This window comes from Hirundo rustica, chromosome 8 (assembly GCF_015227805.2).
Source record: "Hirundo rustica isolate bHirRus1 chromosome 8, bHirRus1.pri.v3, whole genome shotgun sequence".
Lineage (NCBI taxonomy): Eukaryota > Metazoa > Chordata > Aves > Passeriformes > Hirundinidae > Hirundo > Hirundo rustica.
In genome coordinates this window covers 15,622,366-15,650,341 of record NC_053457.1, presented here as the reverse complement: position 1 = coordinate 15,650,341, position 27,976 = coordinate 15,622,366, and the positions used below count along the sequence as shown (strand labels likewise).

General features: G+C 44.2%; 1 protein-coding gene and 1 long non-coding RNA gene across 4 annotated transcripts; one reads left to right on the top strand and one right to left on the bottom strand.

Annotated features, from left to right (window-relative positions):
* Positions 1-238: 238 nt before the first annotated feature.
* On the top strand, positions 239-19,820 carry LOC120755646 (neurotrypsin-like). Of its 2 annotated transcripts, none has more exons than XM_040070933.2 (15): positions 239-376; positions 2,434-2,479; positions 3,680-3,916; positions 5,076-5,199; positions 5,888-6,063; positions 6,373-6,520; positions 7,369-7,547; positions 7,940-8,081; positions 9,096-9,298; positions 10,263-10,404; positions 10,650-10,855; positions 11,402-11,480; positions 11,727-11,849; positions 12,376-12,656; positions 14,172-19,820. In XM_040070933.2, the coding sequence occupies exons 1-15, from the start codon at positions 305-307 to the stop codon at positions 14,480-14,482; spliced, it is 2,469 nt and encodes an 822-aa protein (XP_039926867.1). In that variant the 5' UTR covers positions 239-304; the 3' UTR covers positions 14,483-19,820. The 2 variants fall into 2 exon arrangements, with proteins under 2 accessions (XP_039926867.1, XP_039926868.1); XM_040070934.1 differs by having other exon boundaries at positions 3,683-3,916; positions 14,172-19,500.
* Positions 308-27,955, bottom strand: LOC120755647 (uncharacterized). 2 transcript variants are annotated; one of them, XR_005701851.1, is made up of 4 exons: positions 27,638-27,955; positions 25,287-25,496; positions 20,248-20,372; positions 308-1,754 (listed from the first exon to the last, which is right to left on the bottom strand). It is a non-coding gene; the product is annotated as an uncharacterized LOC120755647 (long non-coding RNA). The 2 variants fall into 2 exon arrangements; XR_005701850.1 differs by lacking the exon at positions 308-1,754 and having other exon boundaries at positions 19,685-20,372.
* Between the last annotated feature and the right edge of the window lie 21 nt (positions 27,956-27,976).

Genomic DNA, 27,976 nt, shown 5'->3' with positions numbered 1-27,976 from the left:
TCCGCCCGTCTTCCAATGCGCCTGAGAAATTCGGGGCCACGTTCCGTTCCCTTATTTCTCTCCTCTCGTCTTCCCTTTTCTGGAGAGAAGAATCGAGAAGAGATGGGGAGAGGGACGGGAAAGTGAAATGCTGAGATGCCGGTGGGAACTTTGATCCCTTTCCTCACATCCCCGTCCCTGCGTGGAAATGGAAAAGGCACCCCGCTGCCTCCAGTGCGGAGCGGCTAGCGTGGGAAAACAGACCCTGGCGGCTGAACGAGAATGTGATGCTTGAAGAACCTTCTGCTCACTCTGTACACGAGGGATGGAAATCTCCAAAATACTCGGGCTCCTGGTAGAGCTCTTAAGTCTGCTATCCTGTTTCAGATGTGTGGAGGTAAGAAAAGGTTATTTTTCTATCTGCTTGTAAGAAGTCACATGGTTCTTTTAATATCCCCACTGTAAGTGGATCTCGTTATTACCTGAATATGTTTTCTAGAGGATTTAGGCAGTTGTGGTCTCTGGGAAGGACTAGGGGCTTGGGGAGAGATTTGTTTCATTGTGCATATAAATTCAGAAAAAGAAACAAGCCAGGAAAACAGGATGCACAAGGGCTTGCAGATGCTTTGGCTTGGGTTTCCAGTGTTTCTCAAGCGCTGCAGTGACCCTGGCAGGAGAGATCCTTTGTTTCTGTTCTTTGCTGATTGTCTTTCTTGCTGTTGGGGACAGATGCTTTATAGCTGCACAGACCTGGGGCAATGCCTGCAGCATAGGCTGTTTGCATTGAATTTAATTGGTGGTCAGTATTGGGTTATTTTGGAAGCTGCTACAGAAACTGGCAGCATCTAATCTTTCATTAGAAGGGAAGCTTATTACTTGGACTGCAGCACTTTCCTTTATGGTCCTGCTCCAAGAAGAGCGGGTTCAGTCTCTCCTATATATCCTGTTATCAGTCTGACCCATCCTTATATCACCGGCAGGCTTACGTGTGTCTGCAGGTGTACACTAAAAACTAGGGACTGAGGGACCTGGACTGTGGGGCAGTCACAGAGGTACAGCTAAGCTCACTTTGTACTCTCTGCAAAGAGCTTTGAGATCCTCAGGTAAGTTCTTTGGCATTGTTGGTCCAGAAACCCTTATGTGGGCTTGCAACAGCCTGATACATGCAGATAAATGGATTTTTGCCTGAAAAAGGTTTATCTGTGCATCCCTTTGTGCATATGCCCCTGAGACCTGATCTGATCTGCTACTTCTGAACCACGTTAGGAATTAATCTTCCATATGTAGTATCCCATTCTGACTTCTGGAGGGTGATGCTGGAGCTTGGCTATGGTTGTCAGCACTTTGTGGACCATATTCATAAGCTTGATTTGAAAATCATATTTGACATGAGTAGGGTGTGGTTCTTGTCAAGTTTCTGTGGGAATTACCTCTTCTTATTCCAGTACTAGATTTGGTTCAATTCCAAATTTAACTTTTCCCATTTTCCAGGAAGAGATGAAGCTGAGAGAAGCAAAATTACTGCATTTTGAAGAAACCCACAACCATTCCAATAGCTAGTATCCTTTAGCTGCACATCTCTGCTCTGTGAATTACAATTCTTTGTTCATATAAAAGGGTTAGAAATGTTCATTTAGAATATTTAGAAACTAATTAAATTACAAGGAGCTCGCAAAAGCATGTACAGTTTCTTCTTTTCCCTCGGAGTCTGTGAAGGTCTTGCACTTGCTTCCACCCCATGTAGTGGTGTTGAGTGGAGATCTCTATCTCTCAGCCTGTAGTCAAGTTACAAACACAAAAATCACTGCCTATTAGAGGAAATGCAGTTTTGGGGCCAGACAGGATGCCTAGAATACTGAGGATTTTGTTTCATATTTTTTGGTTTTAGCTACTTAACCCCATTTGGATAACAACACCATAGGCCATATCATATTTTCAATATTAAAAACAAAATCCTCAAAATGCCTTGTATTTTCTTCCTTGGATGTTTCCCACTTTATACATGGATGTTTATTACCATTTTAACAGGTATTCTGGAGTCATCATCCAGCCACTCAAGCAGATCAATCTCTGCTGCTGTGGCTGTAGATGACTTGCCATATAAACAGAGAGAGAATGAGTAGTTATTATTTTTCTTACTGATAATAATGGTTTTCTTCTAGATTTCCTGTCTATAGGCATCTCACTCAGACTTCCAACTTGGTTGGAAAAAAACCTAGCAGAGCCCTGTAATGTAGTGCTTAGATCAAGGGTAAATCTCTGCAGGCCAGTAATTACTCTGTTTGTTGTTAGTGGACAGATCTATGTTTGTATTTGAAGAGGAGCAATGGGGAGACCAGGGAAGAGGCTGGTTACTAGGGTGTGTTTGCCGAAAGCTGCGCTGCTTTTAGGACATGCCCATGTTTATTTCATTGGATAATCATCTCTCTGCTTTTGCTCCATTTCTTTTCCCAGGCTTTCCTGGGATCCAAGCCCAACCAAAACCATTTGCAGAGTGCAGGTAAGAACAAGAAGTTATTAATTCGTCATTGGGCAGAATCTTTCCTGCAGTGGTGATCTGAGACCATAGGCACGACGAACCACTGCTACCTGGCTTTCTTCCTTTCTTTTCATCACTTCTTCCATCTTTTCTCTTGCCCCAATGCCTGTTTATCTCCTTCACCAACACAGCCAGATTACTTCTGTTTCTTCATGTCAAATGCTCTTGCAGGAGCTCCCTGCTCCTCCCACACATTCTTTTCCTTTATTCTCTTTCTGTGCCTTGGTCTTTTTTGCATGCTTACCTTTCCTCTGCTCTAACAACTGCTGAATTCTCAGACACCCTCTCTGAGGGTCCCAGTTGATGCCACGCATATGATTTGCTTTCCAGACACTGACTTCCAACTCTTTCTCATTTTTGTACCTTGCATTTAACCCTCAGCTGTCACTTACCCCCTCTGGGCCTGGCAGTGGCTAGAAGGCAAATGACATGATGCAAACTTTCTTTGTGCCCTTGATCTTTGCCCCATGTGTAGAAGGGTTTTCTGAAAGTGTTGGATTCTTTTCTGTTTACTTAGTGAATAGAGCTGTAAATGTTGTCCCTTTCTAAGTCTTCTCTTCCCATGTTACAGACTCTATAAAGCCCACAAAATCTGGGGGATTTTTTCACGCTTTGTTATTTCAGAGTAATGAATGGAGAGTTCTCATTTTGTTAAGGACCATAATAAATTAATTATTGGGTATTTTTACACTGGATATTTCACATGGGCACTGAAACACTGGCACCTGCACTTCCCCCAGAATGAATTCCCTCTCCCTTCCAATATATTAGCCAAGTTCAGATAAGCCAGGTGACCTGCCAATGTGTCTAGGGAACATACAGTGTCACTTCCCTCCTTCCTGCTTCGTACAGTGCTGCTCCAAAGTCAGTACATGCATGGCACGTACAGTAATGGGAACTGGTTCAAGTTGTCATGTTTGGGCCCTCAGTTAACACTTTCAAAGATCTGTCTGGGCAGTTCATTGCCTCAGATCAATTTGTGGTTTAGACAGTGAGTATTATGAATAATCTTGGAGCAGCACCTTGAAGAGCAATAGAGCTGGAATCAAGCAAACAGCAGTTGAGGCTGCAGACACAAGGGGTATTTCTCAGAATCAGCTGGTGTCCGAGCTTCAGTGTGTGATGCCTTAGGAGATGCTAACACTCCCTTCCTGTGCCCAGCAGCCAGCGTGTGTGCTGTGGGACCTCTTGGGTACTACAATGGCTCGCTGGCGGTCACCGAGGCCGGGGCAGAGTGTCTCAGCTGGGCAGAGTTCCCCGATTACGTTCAGCAGTACCCAGACCGTGGCCTGGGGGACCACAACTACTGCAGGAACCCAGATGGGGGAACGACACCCTGGTGCTTCTACAGGCTCGTGTCAGGGGCCATCGGCTGGGCCAACTGTGACTGTAACCAAGGTAAGGGCTCAAGCCAGAAATGTGTGCTGCACTGACCTTCAAGGGGCAGGTGGAACACCCTGTGAAAGAAGCATAGTACAAAGACTGCTCTGAATTGTTGAAATAATTAATGCTAGAGGCTAGCCTGTATGGGAAAACATCATCTGTATATAGTAGGGGGTGTACTTAAGCTGCTGTAGCTATAATGCCTTGTATAGATGTTTTATTCCCATACAAGGAGACTTTTCTTTTTCTAATCTAACTTATGCCACTTTGAAAACAGTTTTAGTTATGTAAAAAACAACCCACTTCTGCTCCTTTAGGGTCCATATCAGAGCATTCCTCATGTAAGTGTAGCCATTCAAATATAACAAGAAAAGAGTCTCCTGTGGCCGAGCAGGCTTGTGTTAACCTTCCTCAGTGCAGCACAAGGACTGCTGCTTGCTTTGAGGCAAGCAAGGAGCTGAGCTCTCTCATGGCATTGCAGCAGCATTCCTGAAAATGTCCTATCTTCTGAACTTCCTCGCGTTTCCTGCATTTTGCAGAACAGTTGAAACATCAGTTTAATAAATGAATTGACAGGCTTTTCCCTTGCCAGTGAATGTGCTTTCAAAGATGGCTTCATTAAAGGGAAAGATATAAGTGTAATGGTGGCGTGTGCCTGCACTGAGGTATTGCAGACAGGTGTGTCCTTCTGCAAGTGCATAAATGAGCGAGGAGATGTGCTTTCTAAACAGTGGTAAAACTCTTGTTGGGGTGGGAACTGAAAGGGCATTTACACTGGCATTTTCTTTTCTTAGAGAAATTAAAGGGGATTCATCTGCCCTTATTGAACATCTCACTGTAGCAAGAGTCATGCAGGTGAATTGGTTGATGGAAATAGACCAGTGTTACCATGGATTTGAAAAGACCGTAACACCAACCAACCATCCTCACAAGCAGCCATTGCTGGGCCTGGGAAAGTGCCACATCCCATACTCCCTCATGCACATCACTTTAGTGCTAGCACAGGCCAAACAGGGATGAAAGAAGCCAAGTGCAGTTCGGCTCAGCTACACACAAGTCCAAGACTTGCTGGTTTGAAACTTCCACCAGCAGATAGCAGCTGGTTTTCGGTTGTAGTGTTTTTTTTTTTTTTTTTTTTTTTTTTTTTTTTTTTTTTTTTTTTCTCTTTTGGAAGGTGCTGTGAGGCTGGCTGAAGACAGTAGTGTGGAGCTGTACTTCAGTGGACTCTGGGGTACCATCTGTGCTGACCACTGGACTGACTGGGATGCCAGTGTTGTCTGCAGGCAGCTAGGTCTCAGGTGGGAACCTCAGCCTGGTTGTGAAAGGTGCATGCTTGTGTGGTTTTGAAAGAGCAGCCTCTGTGGTTACAGTCTCTCTGGCACAGTGTGTTGGCTGGCAGAAAGGACTTCGTTTTGTGGGCTGATTTCCCACTTACCAGGATCCTTTTGTACCGTTTTCTTTCTGTAGCTACCCCCAACCCAATCAGCATTTGCAAGAATTTTTTAAAACAATAGTTTCTGCTTCATGCTCCAGGCTGTGAAAAGTGAGCTGTGAGATCACATTCCCTTTTTATGAGTAACTATAGTGATCCTATGGAAATTTTAGGAGCATGAACTCTCTTTGGGTATCTGGGATTTGGACATTCAAACTTTCAAATAGCAAGTCCATTTGAGGGAAGGTGGTTCAGATAGTTTGGTGCTCAAGTCTATTGATGGGTTTGTTCATTGCTTTCAAATGAGAGTGCCATTTCTGACTACACCAACTCCTCTGTGGTAGGTAGGCACACAAAAAGATAGGAAATGCTTTGTGCTTGCTTGTGCTTTCCCATTAGACTGTAAATGGTCACCCCTTTATGCACTTCCAATTAACTGGGCACACTGGGATGTGAAATGTCACAACTGGACTGGAGAGTCACAAGAGCTGAGGGAACTGGTAAGTCCAGCCGTGCTGTGGCATTTCATCGCTCTGTTTCATCCTCTGTACCAGTGAGATCGGCACAGCTGGGAAGAAGAGTCATCCCGGACCACGGCCTGTTCCTCTGCACCTGCAGTCAGCAAACTGCCATGGGGATGAGGAAGCCCTGCTGCAGTGTGGCTATCAGGAAGCTACATCAGGAGCTTGTAACCAGGGGAGTGCCGTGGTAACTTGTGTTCCTCCAGAAGGTAAATCTCCAGGGAAAGATCTCAATCGTCAAAAGATGGCTGATGCTTATGACCACATTCCCTTTTTAGTGATCCAGGTTTTTGTCTGCAGTCACCACAGCAGCCAGTTAAAGAGCCATCTCTGGACCAGCAGTACCCCATTCTGGGGGCTGCAATCACGGGTGCTTGTGAGGGGTCTAGAGGGGAGGATGTGGTAAGACAGCATCACAAGAGCTCCTCTGGCTAGAGAATGGTTCTACACCCTGAACTGCTGGAAGTGCTTTGTCTGTCTTGTTCTGTTGTGCTCTCTTTCCCTTTCTTGAAGCACAGGTGTAGGTGCCCCGCTGCGTATAGTTGGGGGGAAGGAGAGCTTTGAAGGGCGAGTGGAGGTTTACCATGACGGCAAGTGGGGAACCATCTGTGATGACCAGTGGGACGACCGGGATGCTGAAGTAGTCTGTAGACAGCTGGGACTCAGGTAATTTCCTTGCTGTGTGTCATGGAGTAGTAATAGAAATAGGCAGAATGAAGAACGTGAGAGCATGTCCCTTCACTCTACTACCAGCCCTTCCTATAGGAGATATACAGTAACCCTGGGAAACGTAATTCTGGAATGATCATCCTATGAAGGGTTTTTGTACCCTATTCCTGTCAATTTTATGGGTTTGTGCCATGTAAAAAAAAAAAAAAAAGGTAGATTCCTGTCTAAGGATTGTTTGTGTTTACCCCTGTTCATAATTTTTGCATATGTTCTTATACAAATCTTGTCGGCCTCAATGACAAGTTGTCATGGTGATTTCCATATGTGAACTGCAGTTTCTTACTTGGTTAAGTTTAAACACCTCTAGTTTCACTGGCTGCCCTTATCCTCTTTGGACAGGAAAGCAAGAGAGGCCACCTCATTATCCTGTGTACCATTCACGGGAGCTGTTGTATACTGAACATTCTTGAAAATCACATCCGTACAGGATTATTTAAAGTAGATTGTTCAAATTTGAGATAGATCCCTCACTCTTTGTGAGTTTTGCCTTTTGTTATGAGATTCTAACTGAGACTGATGTTACATCATTCATTGTCTGCAGAAGTCCCTCTGTGTCTGAACTCTTCGTGTTGTAGTAACACTTTTGTTATTTACTGGAAGGGCTCATTTTACAAATTTCCAATAACATATTTTAGTTAACAGTTGGCAACTCCACTGTGTCAAAAATAGATATGATCTATGAGAGGTCGGTGACCCAGCATAGGAGAGCCCCTGTGCAAGGCAGAATCTGAGGACACAAGACTGTGGCCTTCCTTACTGAGCATACATGTCTGTAATGTTTACAGTGGGACCCCAAAAGCCTTGTCATGGGCTCACTACGGGCAGGGATCTGGCCCAATCCTGCTGGATGAAGTGCAGTGCTCAGGGAATGAACTCTCCCTTGATCAGTGCAAGAAGAGTGACTGGGGACAGCAAAACTGTGACCACATTGAAGACGCTGGGGTCTCCTGTGACCCATTCACAGGTACAGATGTACAGCTCTCCAGGCACATGCGGTCGGTCTTACCCGCACATTACTTGGCTTGCTCAGGCCCTGGTTCAGGATCCTGCACAGCTTCCATGTATGGCTCCCACAAGGGCTGCCAGATGTGGAGGCACAGAGTAAGGAATGGATCAGAGGCAGACTTGGTGGTGTTCCTACGGTTTTGCTCAGGTGGAGTGGAAAGGCTGAAGTCAATCCTCCCCTGACAGATGGGTATGTTTGGAAGCAATGAACGTTAGTATTTTGAGCACCCACAGACATCTGTGTATTTTGTTTCTCTCGCTTGTGGGCGGTACAGAGACCTGGCAGAGGTGCACAGGCTGGTTCTTTTCTCCCCTGCTACGTGCTGCCCTTTCCTTCTCCCGCCCTTGCAGAGGGCACCGTCCGGCTGGCAGGTGGCCGCAGCGCCAGCGAAGGCAGGGTGGAAGTTTATTACAATGGAGACTGGGGCACAGTGTGCGATGATGGCTGGACAGACCTCGGTGCCCAGGTGGTCTGCAGGCAGCTGGGCTTCAGGTAGGACTGAGACTGTGCAGTGTCTGTGCTTCCTAATTTCAAGGATTAGATTCCATCACCCTTCACTGGGATAGGCCGGACCTTAATCCTTCAATGCTGCCTTTGTGAGAAGGTTTATTACCATTATACAACTTATTAAGGAAAGATTATTAGGTATCCACATCCTTTCTGAGGGGCAAAAATAAATCTATTATCTCTTGCCTTAGCCTCTTGAAAGCAGATAATGGGCTTAACACTGTCTTTATGAACCCCTCAAGTCAGAAAATTTTCTTTAACACTCCTTAAATTTGCACATGTCACTTCTGCTCTGTCAGTAAAAGAGTATCACCTGTCTGCTCCATATGTATCATCTTCAGTGGCTGAACAAAGACCATCAGGGCAAAAAAGAGTAGTAATAGGGATTTTCAGCCCATTGCTGAGCTGTCATCCCTTCAGGCAGGAGTTTGGGAAATATTTAAAATCCAGATACTATTGCCTTTGAGCTAGTAAAAGGGGGTTTTGTGGATTTTTCAAACATGATTAGGGTCTTCTTCTAAAATTTCAACTTTATAGACAAAAAAAAGACTAAACTAAATTCTTCCCTTTGAGTTCAGCTATATATGACATTTGTCATATGTTTTATTGCCTAAAAGTTTGTAGCTTTCTGCAGTTCCATTCCAGGTAGCTGTTTCCTACAAAAAGAAGTAGAATTACTTAAATGTTGACATTTTTGATGCCTTCTCTGCCAGCCCTTCCCCAAATTGATGTACCTGCTATATCTGAAAAGCAGCCTCTTCTGGCCCTATGTGCCTTTGACCAGACACTAGAAAATGGACTGGTCTGAGGAGGCCTCCCTGAAAACTGAAGCTGGTGAGATGTGACGTTGCTTAGTTGCCATCCTGTGTGTCCACTGAGTGATTCACGTCAGGAGGCCACCAGTACCATAGTTAAGAGGGGAGTTTCTCTTTGGATCTGAGCTTGGGTCTTTTTGTGGCATTTAAAGTTTCAGTGTTATCTTCTGTTTCCTTCCTCTAGTGGTCCTGCTGCTCTGGCCTCTGAAGGAGACTATGGGGCTGGCCAAGGCTTCATCTTACTGGATGATGTGGCATGTGTGGGGACAGAGCTGTCTCTCCTGGACTGTCCCCATAGCAATTGGGGGCAGCATGACTGCTCCCATGCTGAGGATCTGGGAGTCCGCTGTTCCCCGGAAAGCAACACGGTCGTGGATGGCAGCCTGGGTAACTCAGCTTGCTCTTGCCCTGAACAGTGGGGAAGTTTCATCTTCTGGTCTGTTCCCTTGGAAGCTCTGGCAGATGTGGGAGCTTTCCCTGTGCTGTTTCAACAAGGGGTCTGCTTTCTGAGGAGGAATGAGCCCTGGCTGAATGGGGGCAGAGCCACAAATCTGTTGCTCCACCAGACCTATCAAACCAGCAGATAAATGGAGACTAGAGAGAGTTGTATTGGCAGTCTCTGAAACAAACCTGAGGGGCTGAGGGACAGTGGCTGCCTTAGTGTGCCATTGCTCAAGGGAACCCTTTAATTAGACCTTTTAGGAAACTTAGGTGTGATTACATTAGTGCCACACCTTGCCAAGACAGGAGGACTTCAGATGCAAGGGGGTGTTGTTTGCACTCCCTTGTGTGGATGGCACACTTCTAATTAAAACTGTGAAAGTATTTTAAGTTAGCATAATTTCCTCATTTATATAATGCCCGATACTCTCCCCTTTCCTTACTACAGGAGACTTTCCAGTTTGTCAGACATTTGTTATTGAAATAGTTGGCATCCAACATTTTTGTTTTTCCTGGATGCAGAACTCTCCTTTTGCTTAGAATCATGTAATAGTTTTACAACTCAATGGATTTTTTTCCCAGGCATGTTTAAGCTTGTCTAACTCTTGGCTCAAGAGTTAATAACTTTCTTTCTGTTCTTGTTCTCCTCTTCACTCAGCTTTCAGAGTATGATCCACTGATGATTTCCAGTATGTATTAAATAAATTTTCTGATTCAGCACAGAGGTAAAATGTCTTCATATAGACACGCTTCTTTTTTTGTTGTTGTTGTTTTTTGGTTTGTTTTTTTTTTTTTTTGTTTCAAGCTTACTGATGTCAGGGATTCGTCTTTTTTCTATAGAACACACGTTTTGGACACCCGACCCCTCTGGTGTTTTTGCTTGCAGCAGCCCATGTGTCTTCCTCTTCAGGGCCTCCCGTGCGGCTGGTGGATGGAGAAAGCACCAAGGAGGGCCGGGTGGAGGTGTTGCTGCATGGGCAGTGGGGCAGTGTCTGTGACGATGACTGGACAGACAGAGATGCCGCAGTGGTTTGCAGGCAACTGGGATTCAGGTAAGAGCTGTGGTACAGGCATCTTACAGATAGAAACAGCTCTCAGGAGCACTTCTGGACTTGTTCCTGGGGCTTAGTTTTAGTTTTGGCACACCTGCACGTGCTTGAGAAAGTAAGCTGCTCTTCCCACTGTACTGTCTGTGTGGAGTGACACATTAAGTATTATTCCACTTAAAATGCACAGGTGCCTCAGGTTCACTTGGCTCCTGCTCACTGCAGATTAGCCACCCTCTCTCTAATTGCAGTGGTACAGCAAAAGCCAGGGCAATGGCTTATTTTGGCGAAGGCCATGGGCCCATCCATCTGGACAATGTAGAATGCAGTGGCATGGAGCACACCCTGGGGCAATGTGCCACACCTGACACCAGGATTCACAGCTGCTGGCACACTGAGGATGCTGGGGTGATCTGTGACTATGTGGAAGAAAAAGTCCAAGATATCAGGAGAACAGGTGACATTCCCATTTTTTTCTGTGCATGAACCTGGAGCTCTGGTTGTAGGATCTCTGCATGCTTTTGTGGTTTTTCCCTGTCATTCTTGTCTTTGGTTGAAACTTCACCTACAAAATAAGCATGTCCTGTCCTGCACCTCCTACATTTTTATTGTTTTCAGTGTATCTTAGCAGCTCAGAGTGCTCCAAATTAGTCTGAGGAGCTCCACCCACGTCAGGCCTTTGAGCCTGCAGAATTTCCCCACAGCCAAGTCACCATACTCTTCCTTAGAACAGCAACCATAAGCAACCTTTGGGGTTTAGAGTACTGAGGAAATATAGGTCCCACTCCTGGCATAAGACTGTAGAGACTTCAGGTAAGGACCTCCAGTGAAATGAAGGAAACCTATGGGATCAAATGTTCTATGAATTCCATATACATGACACAACACAGTCAATCACCTTGAGGATTAATGCCCTCAGAGAAGGTGAATGGTATTTGGCTCTGTGACAACGTGATACTTAAGGTGGAGGTCCTTACCCAACTGCTCTAACTTTGCCATGCAGGTCCAGAGTCCGGTGTGTGTGGGATGCGCCTGCTTCCCCGTCGCAAGAAAAGGATCATAGGTGGAAACAAGTCTCTGAGGTACTACCCTGGAATTGCTGAGACAGCCAGACTGATTCCACCTTTCCTTCAGGCTCTGGAAGTAGCCTGGCAGATGCTGACTACATTAATGCATTTTCACTGGTGATTTTTGAACTTGGTTTGAACCAGTGTGCTTTTTAGGGAAGAATGCAAGCCGGCTGTGCCCAGACAAGACAGAGTGGATGGGAAAAGAGGAGACTGGCTCCCATGTGTGTGACACCTCTTATTCCTCTGTTTCTTCTTCAGAGGCAGTTGGCCATGGCAGGCCTCACTGCGGCTGAAGGGTTTTCGTCGAGATACTCGTCTGCTGTGTGGAGCAACACTGATCAGCAGCTGCTGGGTGGTGACTGCAGCCCACTGCTTCAAAAGGTGTGTTTGGGAGTGGGGAGCCCCAAGGGATACTCGACGATGGACAAGATAACCTCATACAAGTTTATCCTCCTAGCCCAGTGGAGCCACAAGAGCAATGTTTCTAAACCAAGAAAACTTCAGGTTATGATGTGTGATCTTGGAGTACTTATGGGGATGACTCAATATAGACTTACTTTTTCCTTCACCACTTACACCTGGCCTCTTAACTCGGAGGCTTCACTGTGCAAAGGGAACAAGCATTTTGGCATTTTAAGTGCTTTAAGGAACTGTGAACTGGTCAGTTCACAAGCCTGTTGCAACTATAATAATCATTTTAATAAGAAAAAAAAAAAGTCCCGTGCATGGTAGTGATTTGGGACACCAAATCTGCAACAGCTGGCACTATGATATCTGCTAAAGAGGTCTCACAGTCCTGCAGCTGGAACTGTTTTGAGGAGGTGGTTCAGTCTCATAGCAACTGAAACTTGTGTGAGTGCTTTCGTCTTAGTAGGAGTATTGAGATCTTGAGTCTGCTTTTCTCCAGGTTTGGTGTTGATGTACGGCGCTACCTCCTGCGGGTGGGCGATTACCACACAGGTGTGAAGGATGAATTTGAGAGGGAGCTGCCCGTGGAGCGGATTGTCCTCCACAGGAACTACTGGGCTGGCAGCAATGATAATGACATAGCCCTGGTCCGGATGCGGGGCAGAGAAGGGCACTGTCTCTCCTTCAATCACCACGTTCTGCCCATCTGCCTGCCTGACAGGAGAGAGAGGTCTGACATCAACAGGCAAGCCTGCATCATCTCTGGCTGGGGAGACACAGGTGAGTGGTGGGGCTTTCAGAGGCAGGGGAGGTGAGAAGTCTGCCTTCAGAAGCCTATGTGGGCCATTAATTTATGTCAACTCAAGCCTATGTTCTCATTGCTCCTGCTGTCTGTGCCAGCGCATGGTGCTAAGGAGTGGGGAGATGAGGTGGATTTTGTGCTATTGTGTTTTCATCTGATTTTGAGGCTTGTTGAGTCTGCTCAATATTGGTGAAAGCTTTGGCTTCCATAGCATCCCTCTGAAGCTGTGGGAGAGACCAGTGCTGCTATCTGCCCACAGTCCTCTCTTTCTTCTCATTTCTACATGTGTTAGCCCCCAGCAGACCCCTAAGGGAGCAGCCTGTGCAGAGCTGCTGCACCAAGCCTGTGGGAGGCCCCCATGCTTCCATGACCTGCTTTCTTCATGATACTGTCACAGTGAAGTGAGGGCATAGAGGTAGAAGGAGCCCTTAGAGAGAAATCTCTGTTGGACTACCTTGCTTAATTTCCCTGCATATTTCTGCAAGGACAGATGGACTCTGAGTCTGGTTTCTGCCCTGGGTTCAAGGCAGCCTGGACTTGTCCTCTTTGAGCATATTGCTGTGAAGCTTCCTAGGTAAAAGGGAGCATGGAGGCCTTTCTGGGGCTACTATGACTGGAGAAAAGCCATATGTTTAGAAAGACTTCCTGCCAAAAGCCCCAGGATCTCATCTGTTGATTTTGGACTTGCCCATCCTCAGCTGTTTCCCTAGCTATTACTGCAGCTTTTTAACTGCAAGTATTTGCCTTTGGAGTCAGTTGTGCCAGCTGCACATGTCGCTTCAGGATGTTTGTGGTGGATCAAGGAACAACTTAGCCATGTAACTACCTTAAGCTGTACTGGAGCTTAGTAGCTAGAATCCTTCCCACGCACCAAGCCCAGCTTTCTCAATGAGGAGCAGTTACCCACTACCTTGTGAACTTACCTAAACCTTGGGCACAGAAAGGTTGTACTCTAAAACAGCACATTACCCTTATGATCTGAGCAACCCTGGGGTAATAAAGAGATTTGATCAAATAGACTCAAGTCTGGCCAAAGATGAAGTGAATTTCCTTTGAATATTTGAATGCCTCTGAAACATCTAAAACTCCTCTGAGGATTGAGCACTTAACAGATACTACTGTATTTATTCTCTTGAGAAAACACTGTCCTTGCTTTACTGAGGAGGAAACGGAGATTTGGAGAGGTGAGATAAATTGAACAACGTTCAAATTACTTGCTGACAGAACCAGGAGTAAGACTCATCCTTTGATCTAACCTTTTTCTACAACCCTCTTCCCCACACCTTTGATCTTATAGCTCTATTTTTGTGGTCTGGCTTGGCATCGCTGTTTTCTGAAGTTCTCATGGTACAGAGGTGCTGAGCTCAGCCTATTTCCGTGCTGCAGACTTGATATGAATTGTATAAGTGTCTGTTTTTGGAGGGAGCACTGTTGTGCCAGGTCGCTACTGTTGCCTGTATGTGAATCAGTCTGGCTGGTCTGTTTTATTCCAGGGAAGTCCTATTCCAGAACTCTGCTGCAGGGGGTGGTGCCCCTTCTCCCACGGGAAGACTGTGAGGCTCGTTACGGGCGGAAGTTCACCACCCGCATGATTTGTGCTGGGAACCTCTCTGAAGATAAACGGGTGGACAGCTGTCAGGGGGACAGTGGAGGGCCCCTCATGTGCCAGAGATCAAATGGACGCTGGATCATTTTGGGCATCACTTCCTGGGGGTATGGCTGCGGTCGGAAGGATTCACCCGGTGTGTACACAAAGGTCAGCAAATTCGTACCCTGGATCAAGAAAGTGACCAAGCTAAAATGAAGATGACTGAGCTCTAGGAATTTCAGCATACGGACCTTTTGCCCTGCAGCAGCAGAAGGCTGTGGCTTCTGGTCTGTGACCAATGGAGGTTTATTTTGTCATTGGACACCGGCAAAAGACTTCAATGTAGAACTGGAAGGAAACCAGTTATGACTGATTCTTTAAAATCTTTGGTTTCACTTTAGTCCATAATCTGTACGCAGAGAAATCAGATGCACAGTGGTAATGACCAGTATACGTTGGTCTAAATATCTGAATCCTTTAATGCAATCACACTTATTCCTTTGCCCTGGCACACAGAAATGGCAGAGGTAGAGAGATACCTACTGCTGCAAATCTGTTCATGGTTGTATGTTTGGACAGTTGGAATATGCTGCAAGGAGAGGTGAGATGCTTGGGATATGGCACCAGGTGCTGGCATAGTGAAAATCTTCAGATATTTTTTCATTTCACCTCTCTTAAGTTCCAGGAATCAGAAGATTCAACATGAGCTGAGGAACAAGCCAGCAGTTGGGGGTTTTAGCTTCCCTGTTATGTCTCTAGGGGGAACCTTTTCTCTTCTGAATAGCAGGTCTGCTCCCATAGGATTCCTTTCAAGTGTCTGCCTGGAGTAAGAGATGCTTGTCCCTCCTGCTGTAATCCTCTGTCACACATTTCCAGCTGCCAGATGCTATGGTTTTATTGCTGCTTTTTTGCTATAATAGTTTGTGTGTGTGGTTGGGCTTTTTTTTTTGTTTCCTTAAAGTAGCATCTTCTAGAATCAGTTTTTGGTGTGAGAGGCAGTAGCTTTCTTGCCCTCATGATTACTATGAAGAACTTAAAAATCTTACCTCAAGTGGCTGAATAGACATATTATTTTTCTTTAAATCCAAATGTAATGTTAATCTCAAACATTCAGGTGTTGAATCATGATTTAACAGCACTGTGGGGACTTCCTACTGGTCCCTTATTCATCATAGTTATTAGCTGCCCTTTGTACTGCTAGTCTTTAATATCTCTGTGTTCCCAGTTTTCCATGAAACATGGAATTACTCCTGGGGTATAGATACTCCTCAAGCAAATTACTCACTCGTTGTGAAAAACAGTAAGTGTGCTGCAAAGCAGCTTCCCGCTTTCATGAAGTGTGTCATTCTTGGAATCTCTGGGGCATACTTCCTATTTTTCTCTTTGCACTCTTTCTCCTTTCATTCTTCTCAGTGGGAGTAAACTGGCTTAACTTGAGGGTATGCAAGCACTGTCATCAAGCTGTAGTTCTCAATCTGAACAGATATAATGCTGAGAGAAAGCAGGGGTTATTGAATATTACGATTTCTTCCTTCTGTCTCATCCAAAAAAATGAACAGAGTTCCCTCTTATGCCTTAAGCACTTTTTAAAGTTAATATATTGTTCTTGAGTAGTAAAAAAATATAAGTAGACAGAAGGTCTAAATGCCTTAACAGTTGTGCAGTGCAGCATCTTCTCATTGTGTGCAGATAAGGCAGAGAGAAGACAGGTCTGTCCAGGAGCAGTAGCAAAAAGCTTTGATGTATAACCAAGGGCTCGAATGTGGAGGATTAATACAGGATGGGACATGTGCAACTTGTGCCAGATGTGCAAGTTTGGGGTAGGTAGTTTTGGGTCAGGCACTGACCTGCTGTCTGGAAGGTTTGCACTCAGGGCATTGAGGTGTTCAGTATCTGGGTATTACCAATGCAAGAGCAGAAGGCAGAGCACAGTCTGTGAGTTAGCAATGTCATATTACAGGGCATGTGGTGACAGAATCCTAGAAACTGCCTTGGGTTCAAGAAGAAGCGACTGCTCAAAGCTTTAATTTGTCTTCTATAAATTAGCTTAATGTAGAGGTGTTGACCTGACTAGGTGGCTGATTTTTGTGTGTGAAGGCTAAACTAAACAGTTTCATTTATCCTTCCCAAGTATTATAGGATAGTTGGGCTAGCAGTGTTGAGATCGACTGTTCTAAATTCTGCTTGCAAACTTTATTTTAACAAAGAATTATCAGAATCTTTAAAACATGCAATGTCAGAACCCCTGCAAACTGGCCTTTGAGACAAACCTGATCCATTTGTGCCTCTTCTTGAGGTGCTGAATGTCTTCAGCACAGCTCAGTGCTGATAACCCTGTTTAAAATGCCAGACTTGATCCATTGGCAGCACTGTGCTTGGCTCCATGCTGGCCGTGTTGTCCTATGGCTCCTGGCAGAGTCTCTAAAATGCAAGCCACAGACTGCTCCTTATCTCACAGGAATTAAAATGCCAAGAGGTCCGAGGGCAATTATGTCACAGACCTCTCATCTTGTGGGAGATTAAATGCCAAGTTCTACACTGGCAGGAACAGTACCTGTCTGGGAAACATGGAGAGATTTGACTTTTACCTTTAGCCTCCCCTGAGCCAGCATGCTACAGCATCTCAAATGGGATTTTTCTGCCTTGGGTGCTGTCACATCTCTAGCTTAAGCTGGTTTGATCTTTCAGTTTATACCTGTAACCCCAACAGGCATAGAAACACCCAAAGAATGACATTGTGAGGTTATTTCCTGAAGCTTACTTAGCAAGTGGCCATTCAGAAGTTAGCATAAATTTCTATGTAACACAAGTGAGATGCAGGCCTGGCATTGTCTACTGAAATTCCCATGTTCTAGTTAAAAATATTTCTTTCTTCTAGATCTTGTCACTATGAAAGTGTGAGAATCCTTGTAATTAACACCCTTCAAGTCCTGCAGGAGGAGGGAAGCAAGTATCCAAACTCCTTTCCCTGCATTTATACCTTACTGCTGCTTGCAGGCAAGCCTGTCATTACTCTCTTACATTGACCTGACCTGTTTCAGGATACAGCTGCTGCTCTTCCCTGTTTAACCTGGGACTGTGGCCCAAACCAAACTCATGTGCTTTGCCTCTGAGGCTTACTGGAACTGCCTGGTTGGATAAGCAGCACTCAGTCACCCTAGGACTGTATTTTATAATGTTGGACAGCAGCAGATGTTTCAAAAGATAGCATGTGTGAGTTGAGCTGAACAAGTTTTAACAACCTTTCCTTTTGGGGAATTTTGTTCTTAACCCATTTAAATTAATTACTTGCGTTATTATTATCATCATTAAAAATGGAAGTACAAATACTTGATCCTCTAGGTGTTGTACAAACACTGTGCATTATTCTTTCATCATTCTCTTTTTTTTTCCCTAAAGTATAAGAGTTTATATCCCTAACTTTTAAAAATTATTTAATGTAACCAGCCTTCATCTTCCATATAAATGTTTAATTTTTTGGTTTTAATCTAACTAAGCTCTCAATCCCGGTATTTTCTGACAATGAAAACCATTATTATTTTATTCTCCATAGCACATAATTTCTTTTTATGATTCCTGAATTAATTGCCTTTTGTTTTCATTGAGTACCATCTGTCCTTGTATTCTCAGCCATGAGAGGAAATAAGGGGCCTGGCTTTATATTCTGTTATGCATTATTCTAGAGATAGTTCCTTTTCTAAGACTGTGGCTTCTCTGTCTCTCTTCAATCCAAACTGTCTAGGTGTCTGATAATATGTTGACTGTCTCTCTGTGTCTCCCCTTTCTGATGGATCTTTGAACTTTGGTAAATAACTGAATGCAGTTTGCCAAGGGAGGCTGTATCCCCTGCTGATTATTTGAGTACAACTGTCTATAGCAGGCAATTCTGTAAGGAATTTCAGTGCTGTGTCTGTATGCTGGAGCTAGTTTTAAACTTGCTAGTGTGGTCTTGGTGGCAACCTTGCTACAAGGGGATGAAAACCCACTGAGGATAGTTTCCCCTGTGTCTCAGGTAGGTGCAGCAGTCCCAGTGAGCTCACAGAAGTTGCTGTGGGTCTGTCTGGGGTGCTCTCGGCAGGGAGCACCTGGAGAGCTGTGTAGACCTTTGCCTGTGCTGACATACATGGAGGGCCGAGTTCACCTTCACAGCATTAGTCCACTGGTAAGGCTAATTCATGTGCACTGGTTCCAGGAGCTGAGAGCTCAGTGTTGCTGGTGGCTGCACTGTGCCACAAGGATGCTCTGAGAGAACTTTCCAGAGCAGAGTGGCTCATTGTGGTTGTGTGAGAAAGGGAAACATCACTGTGGGTGGCTAGGAACATTGACAGGAGTAGAAACATGGCTATGGTAAGGATCTAAGGAGCAGCTCTTAGTGCTGCTCCTTTCCCCCCTTGAGAGAATCTCCCAGTGCTCCAAAGGCTGCCCCAGTACTGCAGTGCCTGCAGCGGTACTATCTCAAACCTGTTCACACTTCGGCTACCTGAAGCTGGATTAAAGATTTATCTCTTTCTTGTGGCTGAACACTGTTCTGATGATTTCTATGGATTATATTCTATGCTATAATTAATCAGGTAGCTGTTTATTAACCTGGACAGGATGTCAATTATCCTTGTAATCTCTGTAAACCTGTAGCAGAAAATAACAGATCAGTTTCTCAAAGGTATGAGTGGAGGCATTGGTGAGGAACCAGGAAAATGGGTATTTGCTGTCTCAGGAGTAACAGAGGTAGATCTGCCTTTTGTGTGTCTTTCTTTCTGAAGCCTGTATCCTGAAGTCCCTTCACCCCAAAAGGGCTGCAGTGTTTCACTGACCACTTGAAGATGGATTTTCATTTGTATATTCAGCAATCAGATGAAAACTCTGGAGAGATGAAACTACGCTGTGGTATTTAACACTGTCTTGATAGATTCACTGGGAGTTTTTTACATCTAGAGCTAGAGCAAACAGAATCACCTCTGGTGGTAATCAAGTTGGGACTACTACTTGTAGAACAAGGCACTGTGACCTTGACTAATGCACATCTCATGGGCTGTGTTTTCACTTGGTTGGAAAAATACTTCATTTTCCACATAAGAAACCTGTTTGCGTAGTAGCCCACTCAAGTCCTATTAAAATCCCTTTCTACTAAGGGCTGAGTACCTCTGAAATCAGTCAAGTGCCAAAGCTGTCACGTCCCCTGGATCAACACCAATGACTCACAAGGTATGCTAATAAATGGATTATACTGTGACTGTGTGGGGTTCTGTCTTATTTTTAATAAAGGAATCTGTTCTAAGTGCAGATTTTAGGATTTTTTTCAGCACTGTGTTAAGTTAATTAAATTTCTCTATTAACATTATTTTTAGAGAAGCTTCAACATGCTAAAGCATGTCACATAGTCAGCATCATGTTAGCTACCACTACAATGAAAGGCAACAGTTCTTCAAACGTCACATTTTTTGCCATTTGGAACAGGTAAAGAACAGGTCAGCTCATTGCATTTAAAAAGTTAACAGGCTTTAATACATCAGCTTTCTAATTTGTTGTTAAAGGTGATCTTTCTATACAAACTTGTTTGGTGTGACTTAGTCTCCTTTTAGTCTACAATTCATGTGTCATCACTCTCAACAGTCAAAGCCAGCCTCTGGAAAAGTGCAAGTGGATAAGGGAAATTCAGTGTGAATGAGCCATTGGTTCAAGAACACTGTTATACTCTACCTATGCTGTCTCATTGCTGAAACTTGAATTTCTGTAAAAATGTCTGTTTTGAAATGTGGTCCAGCTCCTTGCAAGGTATGCAATGACTTTTCCAAGTCATTAGGGTTAGATTGGAGTTTGGTGTAGCTGATACTTGCAGACCCCAAGAATTATAGTGTGCAAATTTTTGCATCTACTGACTCCAGCCTGATGTTGGAAACCAATATGCGCTCACCAAAGAAAGAATTCCTTGTAGTTAGCACTTTCCCCACTTCATGTCTGCCTTTGTGGTTTTCTACACCTACCTACATTCCCCTTCTTGCTCGTGCAACACTGGGAAGCAGAGTTCAGGCATTTTAGCTGCCCTTCCATGGGTCAGCAGGCATCCTTTCATCCCATCAGTCCTGCGGTGCTCTTCTGTAGTCACTGCCTGGAAAAGAAACAGTGTTGAAGCTGCAGTTAAGGTTACAAATCTGTCAAATGTCATTTTGTTTTAAAGCACTTGACTGCTGCCTTCCAGTGGTGAAAAGGCTTGGGTAGAGTGTATGGCATGAGTTTACTTGTTTCAGATTGGCTACTCTAAGATAGCTTTGGATTTTGAAACTGAAATATGAATGAGGAGAAAACTGAGCTTTACTTCATGTGGTTTTCTAACTAGGACAGCTACCATATTCATTGGGAGAGAGGAAGAAGAGCATTCAGGTATCATGACTGACATTAAAAAAAAAAAAATCTTGGGTCTAATTTCCTCTTTCTAGTGGTGGGAGACAGGATCCTGCTCAAATTGCTTTTGTTTGCTGGGCTGAGTTCCATGCTACTCTTCAACTGGCCTGTTCTAGGAGGGGTTCCTGGCATTGGTAGGAGGTTTCTATGGAATTCTGTTCATATGTAAAAGTGAAAAGAGGAAGCAGAGCCAGCAAAATGAATCTTTAAATATATGGATGGTCCAGTTGGAGTAATTTATGTTTAGAAAAACCTTTGGATTTAAGATGTGCTGATGGAGAACAGGCATAGGACAGATATGTTCAAACAAATTGGTTTGAACAAATTGGAGACCCCAGTGTACCACTTGATCTTCTCCTCCCTGCTTTTCAAATCCCACACTTTCTGCCAGAAATAAAAGGCACTGTTCTCTTTGCAGATATTCAAAACTAGCCTGTCACCTGAAAGGAAGAACCAGCTTCTTTGGATCAGCTTTACTAATGAGAAGCTGTGAAGCTGTGTCGCTCTGTCAGCTAAGCCTTGTTTTTCCTATCCCTTTGTGTCTGCAGTGGCTTTCATGCATGCATGCATCAGGGCAGCTAAGGGCAGAGCTGGGGACAGGGGCAGCTCAGTGCTGGGCTCACGTTCAGCTCACGTTCAGTGGCTGCCCAACAGAAGAAACAAGCTGTCAGGAATTAAAATTTCAGCAAGTTAATCCTGTCGGGAAGCGTTTGCTGAGGATGTTTTGGTTCCCAGCCCCTGGCAGCCCTGGGGCTCAGGAGGCAGCAGCAGGTACTGCCAAGGGTTTCTGTGAGGAGAAGCAGTGCAGCAGCAGCCCTGGGGCTCAGGAGGCAGCAGCAGGTACTGCCAAGGGTTTCTGTGAGGAGAAGCAGTGCAGCAGTGTGCTCTCCTGTTCGCCCACCTGCCAGCCTGCACAGCACCCTCGTCACTGCAGAGACTGCGAGTGTGGGGACATTTCCGTGGCAATGTAAGTGGACAACTCAGCTGAAACCACTGAAAAAGTTTGTACTTTTCTGTCACTTTCTTCTTGGAAACAGGACAGAACCACTTCAAACAACAGCAAAACCCTTTTCTTTACAATTTAACTAATCTGCTCTCTGTAAATCAGAGCTGTATGAAAAGAACATGTGCTCCTAAAGGTTAGTTCTCTTTTCCTCACTCCCCACTTGCATATACAGGTTTGCTGGAGGTAAAGTAGGATTCTAATCTCTGATTGTGGGATTCTAGAACCAGTAACCAAACATACCAGAGGAAAGCTCCTTTACTTCAAGTTTACCATTTTGTTATCTCTTGCACAACTAAGAAGCAGAGTCTGTTATTCAGCACAATTATGCTGTAGTCTTGACAGAAAGTCTTTAACTCTCCGCATGTTTAAGCCACAGCTAGGTTGATTAAGACTTGAGAAATATTTATTTTCCTGAAAGGCTTGTCTTCACAGTTACATGGGTTTAACAATTTGGTTAAACTGGTGCAACTTTGTGGTTGAAACTTGGGGATGGTGCACTGTTTGAATCAGATGCCTCTATCTAGATGAGTCAGGGGTGTCCACACACAGGATTCCTGAAGAAATAAGCAAAGAGCATGCCACTACTCACTAAACTCCTACTACTATTACATTCAACCATCCTAAATAAATACAGTTTGCTAGATCTAACACTAAAGGTGATGACAGAATTACACAAATCTAGTTACCTTCCCCCAAGAAGATATGTGAAATAATTATATTGGGAAATGCATTAAAGTTCTGGATAGTAAGTTTTATAGGATCTTGTCACAGCACTTTGCAGGAACAGGGCTGAAAATGAAGATCTGACTAAAAAAGCCGGTAGCCTTTGAGGCAGTGCACAACCAACCAGCTGTGAGTACTGGCTAAGGGTTGGTCACCTGCCCAGAGAAGAGAGATGAAAATAGAAGCAGTGGATTTAATCTGAGAATGCCTAAGTCTCATAAAGGAGGATCCTGTTGAAAGAGCTTGCCTCCTGAATGCTCCAGGCATATGAGATCTGCAGGTAGAATAGGTGAATGCTCTTCACGAGCAAGCATTCAGATAATTCTAAGGCTCAATTGATTTGTTTAACAGAGCACCCTGCATTAAATCCTACTTGCTCAAATCAGTGGGTCTAGGGGGAAAAAAAAAATTCCCCTCAGAAAAGGAAAGGTGATTTTGTTACAGAAAAGGAAAAGTGATTGAGGTGTTGTCCCCGCATCCAGCACTCCCGGCAGTTTTCAGTCATCATGACATGCACAGTGCCTTTGTTAGTGTCTCCTCTTTCCTACACAAAAGAGGCCAGTTAAACATAAGTAACTGGAAGAGCACTGACCCTTACCCACACCCATGAGTACAAAACTTGACAGGTGTGTTTTCTTAAATGAAGCGTTGCTGCGTGGTTGTAGCAACCACACTATTTGTAAGAGAGAACCTTGTGTTAGATTGACAATTTAACTGATGATTGAACTTCCCATTGGGATCTGATGAGAGGTAGCATGAGCTCAATATTTAAAATAAAACCCCTCACATCCGTAACTCCATGTTTAGGTTATTTTTCTAGGGAAAGGCTGTGGAGAATATGTACCATTTTGCTGTCCATAATAATGTATACTGTTGTTCTTGCATTTTAGAATCACCCTTTCTTAGCAATCTTTCATCCCTATATTTACGTACTAATGTACCTGTTATTTATATTTTTAAAGACTTTATTGCTAAGAAGCAGCATAGTGCAAATTTTGCTATGGTGAGTTTCATCTGAAGAAGCAGGCTGCACAGCATGGGGAAAGCTTCTGCTCCTGAAGATATGAAAAGCATGTAAATACAGCAGAGCATTACTTCACTTAGCCAAGATCCGCTTGCATACGTTGCAGAGCAGTGTATGTTGCTCTTGGCATGAACAAATGGGCTTCCTATAATCCCTAACAATTATCCTTCACTTACCAGGTGTCTGTACCTTCAAAAACAAATACAAAAACCTGTCTTGTGCAGCAAAGGTGTGTTAAGGGTCAACTACTGCAGCACTTGTTATGGTTTTTTTAATTACCATTTTTGATTTCTAAAATTTTAGATTGCTAGAGAAGGAGTGTCACATTCAGCAATTTTCCTTGATTATTTTTTGGTGAACTGAAAATAAGCCAAGGAACCTATGTTTTGCGTGAATCAAAAGAGGCTTCTTGGAGTATTTAGGAAGCTTTCAATGCCATAACGTTGCTAGTTAGGGTAATGCACTCTCTAGACAAACTGAGTTATGAATTGCTGAGCTTCCACAAATGATGCATCTGCTCTCTAGACAAAGGAGAGAGTTATTAGACTGCTTACACCATCTTTTCACACTGGCTGATGAAATGTCCAAATGTGATACTGACTGAAAAAAAAGAGGATTTGCAGTGTAACAGTTGTTTTCTTTCCCCTCTGCAAAATGGAGAACATTTTAGTTCCCTTTAGCTTGGTGCTTTTATCTGTGAATGTATAGTGCATATTAGACCCTCCCAGACTCTTAGCTTTGGTAATGCAGAACAAAGTGTGAAAACAAAAACAAATGCTTCTGCAGGTTGGTGTGAAAGGAAGAGGAAAATATACTTGCATCCTGTGAAATTCAAGATGCTAGACAACATATGCTCGGTAATCCTTGCAGGCAATATTATCTGTAAGTGCCATCTTCTCTTTCTGAAGAGTAGCAGCTATGTTCCTACATGAGGTCTTACCCATAATTGTTGTCTCCTGCTGTATGACAGTAATTTCTGCAGCTGTTGCAAAGTGTTTCCCTGACTCTATTTTCCAAGTATGTATGTACGTACCAGTCACTTATCTCATACATGGTGAATTTAGTTTTGAATCAGGCTTTAATCAGGCATATGTTCATATTCCCTAAGATGCCAGAGACAGAATCTCGGACAACATCAGTTCAAAGTCTTCTGTGGCAAGGATTAGTCAAAGATAGGAAAATGCTCAATCCAAATGGGGGAAATTTAGCTTGTAATACCTCAGGACAGCTTTGCTTTCAGCTTCCTAGTATGCACTGTCTGGAAAAGCTCTGTGCATCCTGTACAGGCATTTGTCTAGTTAGAAGCAGAGCAGGGAGCAACGAGCTGTGTGCTGTTCTTTCTTTTGTGCTAAAACACTTATTTGCTCCATCTGTTGTACAGGCCTAGTGTTTTGAAATAAATAATGGTGGTTGGTTGTTATGTCTGTGGAGATGTTTAATATCTGTTATTATTTATTATTAGTTTTTAATTAAGTGATCAGTATAGCATGAAACAGTGATCATCTAGGAGGAACAGGAACTTTTGGCAGTTTGCCATAGTGCCATAGTTCTAGAGCACAAAAAACTATTATTCTGCACATCCAATATATTACTTAGACACAAAGCCATATGTGAGCTTTAAAAATTTGCCTTTGCTTGTCATTTCTGAGTGCATTATCGCATGCAAAGAGACAATGAAGCCTTTGTTGAGTCAGAATGGAGCTGAACAGCTGGGTCCCACTGCACTTGAAGTGAAAATCTCCAGAGTGCTGTATTTTGTTATTGAGTCTGTATTAGACTCAAGCTGTAGCAAGGATGGGTTTTACTCTCCATGCAATCAGAAATAAAAAACATGCTGGATATGACTCGTAGTGTAGCACATGACTCACCAGTGAAAAGCAGACACTTCTGGGGTGCAATGCAGACTCTCATTGATTTTCAGTCCCCAGTGAGTTTAAGACAGGAAACAAATATAAATGTTGTGATTCTGCTTTAGGGTATGCGTGTGCACTCGTACGTGTCTCTCTCGTATGGAATGCTGCATTCTGAAAATTGTCTACATTGGAGGCAGAGGAATTCTGAACAGCAATTTCCTTTTTCTGAAATAAGAACGGAAAAGGAAAAAAGTACATCCCTGTAAGTGAGAAAGCATCTTACTGGCAACCTTTTCATTTCTGTAGGATTTCTTACTGAATTTCTCTCTTCCTAGCAGAACACTGCTGAAACTGTTGGATAATATTTTTCACAGTCTCTAGTTTTTGTCTGTTGAAAGATCCACAAGGGAAAATACATACCCGTCTCATGCAATAAGTTGGCTGGGAAAAAAAATGGATGATTGTTTATGAACTTGTGTGTCTTTCCGAGCCAACAGGGAGGACAAGGAGAAGCAAAGCACTCACACCTGCACGCCCTCATGTTGGCCAGGGCAACAACACACCCAGGCCTGGTCTACACAAGCCAGAAGACACATTTTTATGGGGTCTTGAAATGCACTTTAAGATCAAAGTGCAAATGTTCACTCTGCTTTGCTTGTCTCGTTATTTTCATCACCTCTTCAATACCTTCAGCCTGTGATGTTTAAGAAAGTGAAAGCAAGATTTTTTTGGAAATCTCTATAATCTGTGGTACCCCAAAGCTGGAAGAAGGAGGAATGGGAGTGAGGATTGTTACAAATTAATGGAATCAAACACAATGTACTGATGCCCCCTTATAATTAGTACTGTATAATACACCTCCTCTCCTCTGCCCTTTCTTGATTTAGGATCCTTTCTTCTGGATTTAGGTAAAATCTAACAGTGCTGTGTTGCACATAATGTTGTCAAAAGATACTGGTGAGCAGCATCAGCCTTATGGCATCACTTTGTTTCCCTGCCCATTTCTGTCATTTCAAGTGCCATGACATCTGAGTCAGGGTGCTGAATTTCACCTGTAGTTACCTCTTCACTCCTTGAACACAATCCATGTAATTTTTTTTTTTTTCCCCATCTCCTTTTCCCCACGAAAATACTCTTCAAAATTTCAGCTGTATCTTTTTTATTCTTTGAAATTCCTACAGTCTTCTAAATGCTTTTTTCTTACTAGGGAAACACCTTTTCTAAGGTGAAATCCTTCTTTAATGCAACACTGCACCAAGTATTACAATGCCTTTGTGTATCTTTGCTCTCTCGTGTGGCAGAGATTCTCTGCAACGCCCTTGACTCAGGGTGCTATTGATGTAACCTGCCAGAATTCCCATTACCAGGCAGGTGTGTCCCTCTCCCGAATTACTGCCGGCATGCTGCACTAACAGGTTATTTGGCAGTACAGATTTGATCGGGCCAGGTATCAGCACAGGACAATTTTGCGTAGGATTAGGCAGCACAGGAGCCAGAACCTGGCACGCCGTGTGCGGCACATTGCCTCCAGCCGGCTGGCCCGGTGTCGTGCCGCCCTGCCCAGCGCGCCTGCGGGATGTCTGCCTTGGGAGCACTGAAGGACCTGGCATTTCAGCGAGGGACCATACCTCTTACAGCTGAGGGACGCTGCAGTAATGAATGCATCTTTGTGTTCGAAATCTAAAACTGGGAAGCTCTATGTTTGTAAGGACAAACCATGCCAGAAATTTCCTTTAAGATCCGAGGTGCATCACTTAGGACCCTCTGTGAGGACTCATCAATTATTATAATTTTTTTGGATTGAGGACTAGAGAGAGGTGAGGGAGATAATGAGCGTTCCCAGGTGCATTTCAGTTCTCTGTAGAGAGAAACATTTACTATTTCTTAGTATGTCATTCTTTTTTCCCTACTTTTTTGTTTGTTTGTTTGTTTGTTTGTTTTTCTTGGTTGGTTGATTTTTTTTTTTGCCCTGGTCATTTGCTTTTCCCCTTTGTACAAACGCAGGGTGGGAGGTATAAGTCCAGCTGTTTGGCTGACACGTACCCAAACAGCACTCTTACCCACTGGTATTTTATCAGTCAGCTCTCTCAATGGAGCAATGAACTAGAAGAACTCAAAGAAACAGAATTATAGGGGAAAAAAATAAAAGAACATCACCTCTGCTGCTTTCAGAGTGGGTAGGACAGGAAGACCTTAAGTAACCTATGCAATTCCTCATGGACCTGACACGTGAGTTATCTCCTCAGTTTGAATTCTGGAGTTGTTCAGAGCCGAGCAGCTCCTCAGACCCCTCCTTCCCCTCGGCCTGAGGCAGCGAGGGGCTCTCGGCCGAAGGAAAGCGGTCACTGCACCTGAACGGGACTTACTCGAGCCACGGTCCCCTCACTTTATTTCCTTCTTCCCCTCGATGATCTTTCCTCCTGTTTTTCTTCTCATAGCAAATGTTACTTAGAACGCGCGTATTTTTTCATCTCCCCGCAGCTGATCACAGATGAGCGACTTCTACCTCACGCAACTCATCTTCGGTGCGTTCCAGGCTAACCCCCACATTTTAGCACAACCCGCGCTCTACCCGCTACCCAGGGCGGTGCGGGCAGGCACAACGCACAGAATTTTGTTTCCTCACGGCCGCTGCAAGCGCCCCGCGGGTGTGCGCGGCCGAGCCGCGGCCGGTCCCGGGGCCAGCGGGGCTCCCGCTGCTGCAC

Bases quoted from the DNA above. Each gene is read 5' to 3' on its own strand.
- LOC120755646 (XM_040070933.2), top strand. From the start codon at position 305: ATGGAAATCTCCAAAATACTCGGGCTCCTGGTAGAGCTCTTAAGTCTG. The intron at 5,200-5,887 runs GTGGGAACCTCA...CCTCTGTACCAG, and splicing joins TGCAGGCAGCTAGGTCTCAG to TGAGATCGGCACAGCTGGGA. The intron at 9,299-10,262 runs GTAACTCAGCTT...CTTCCTCTTCAG, and splicing joins GGTCGTGGATGGCAGCCTGG to GGCCTCCCGTGCGGCTGGTG.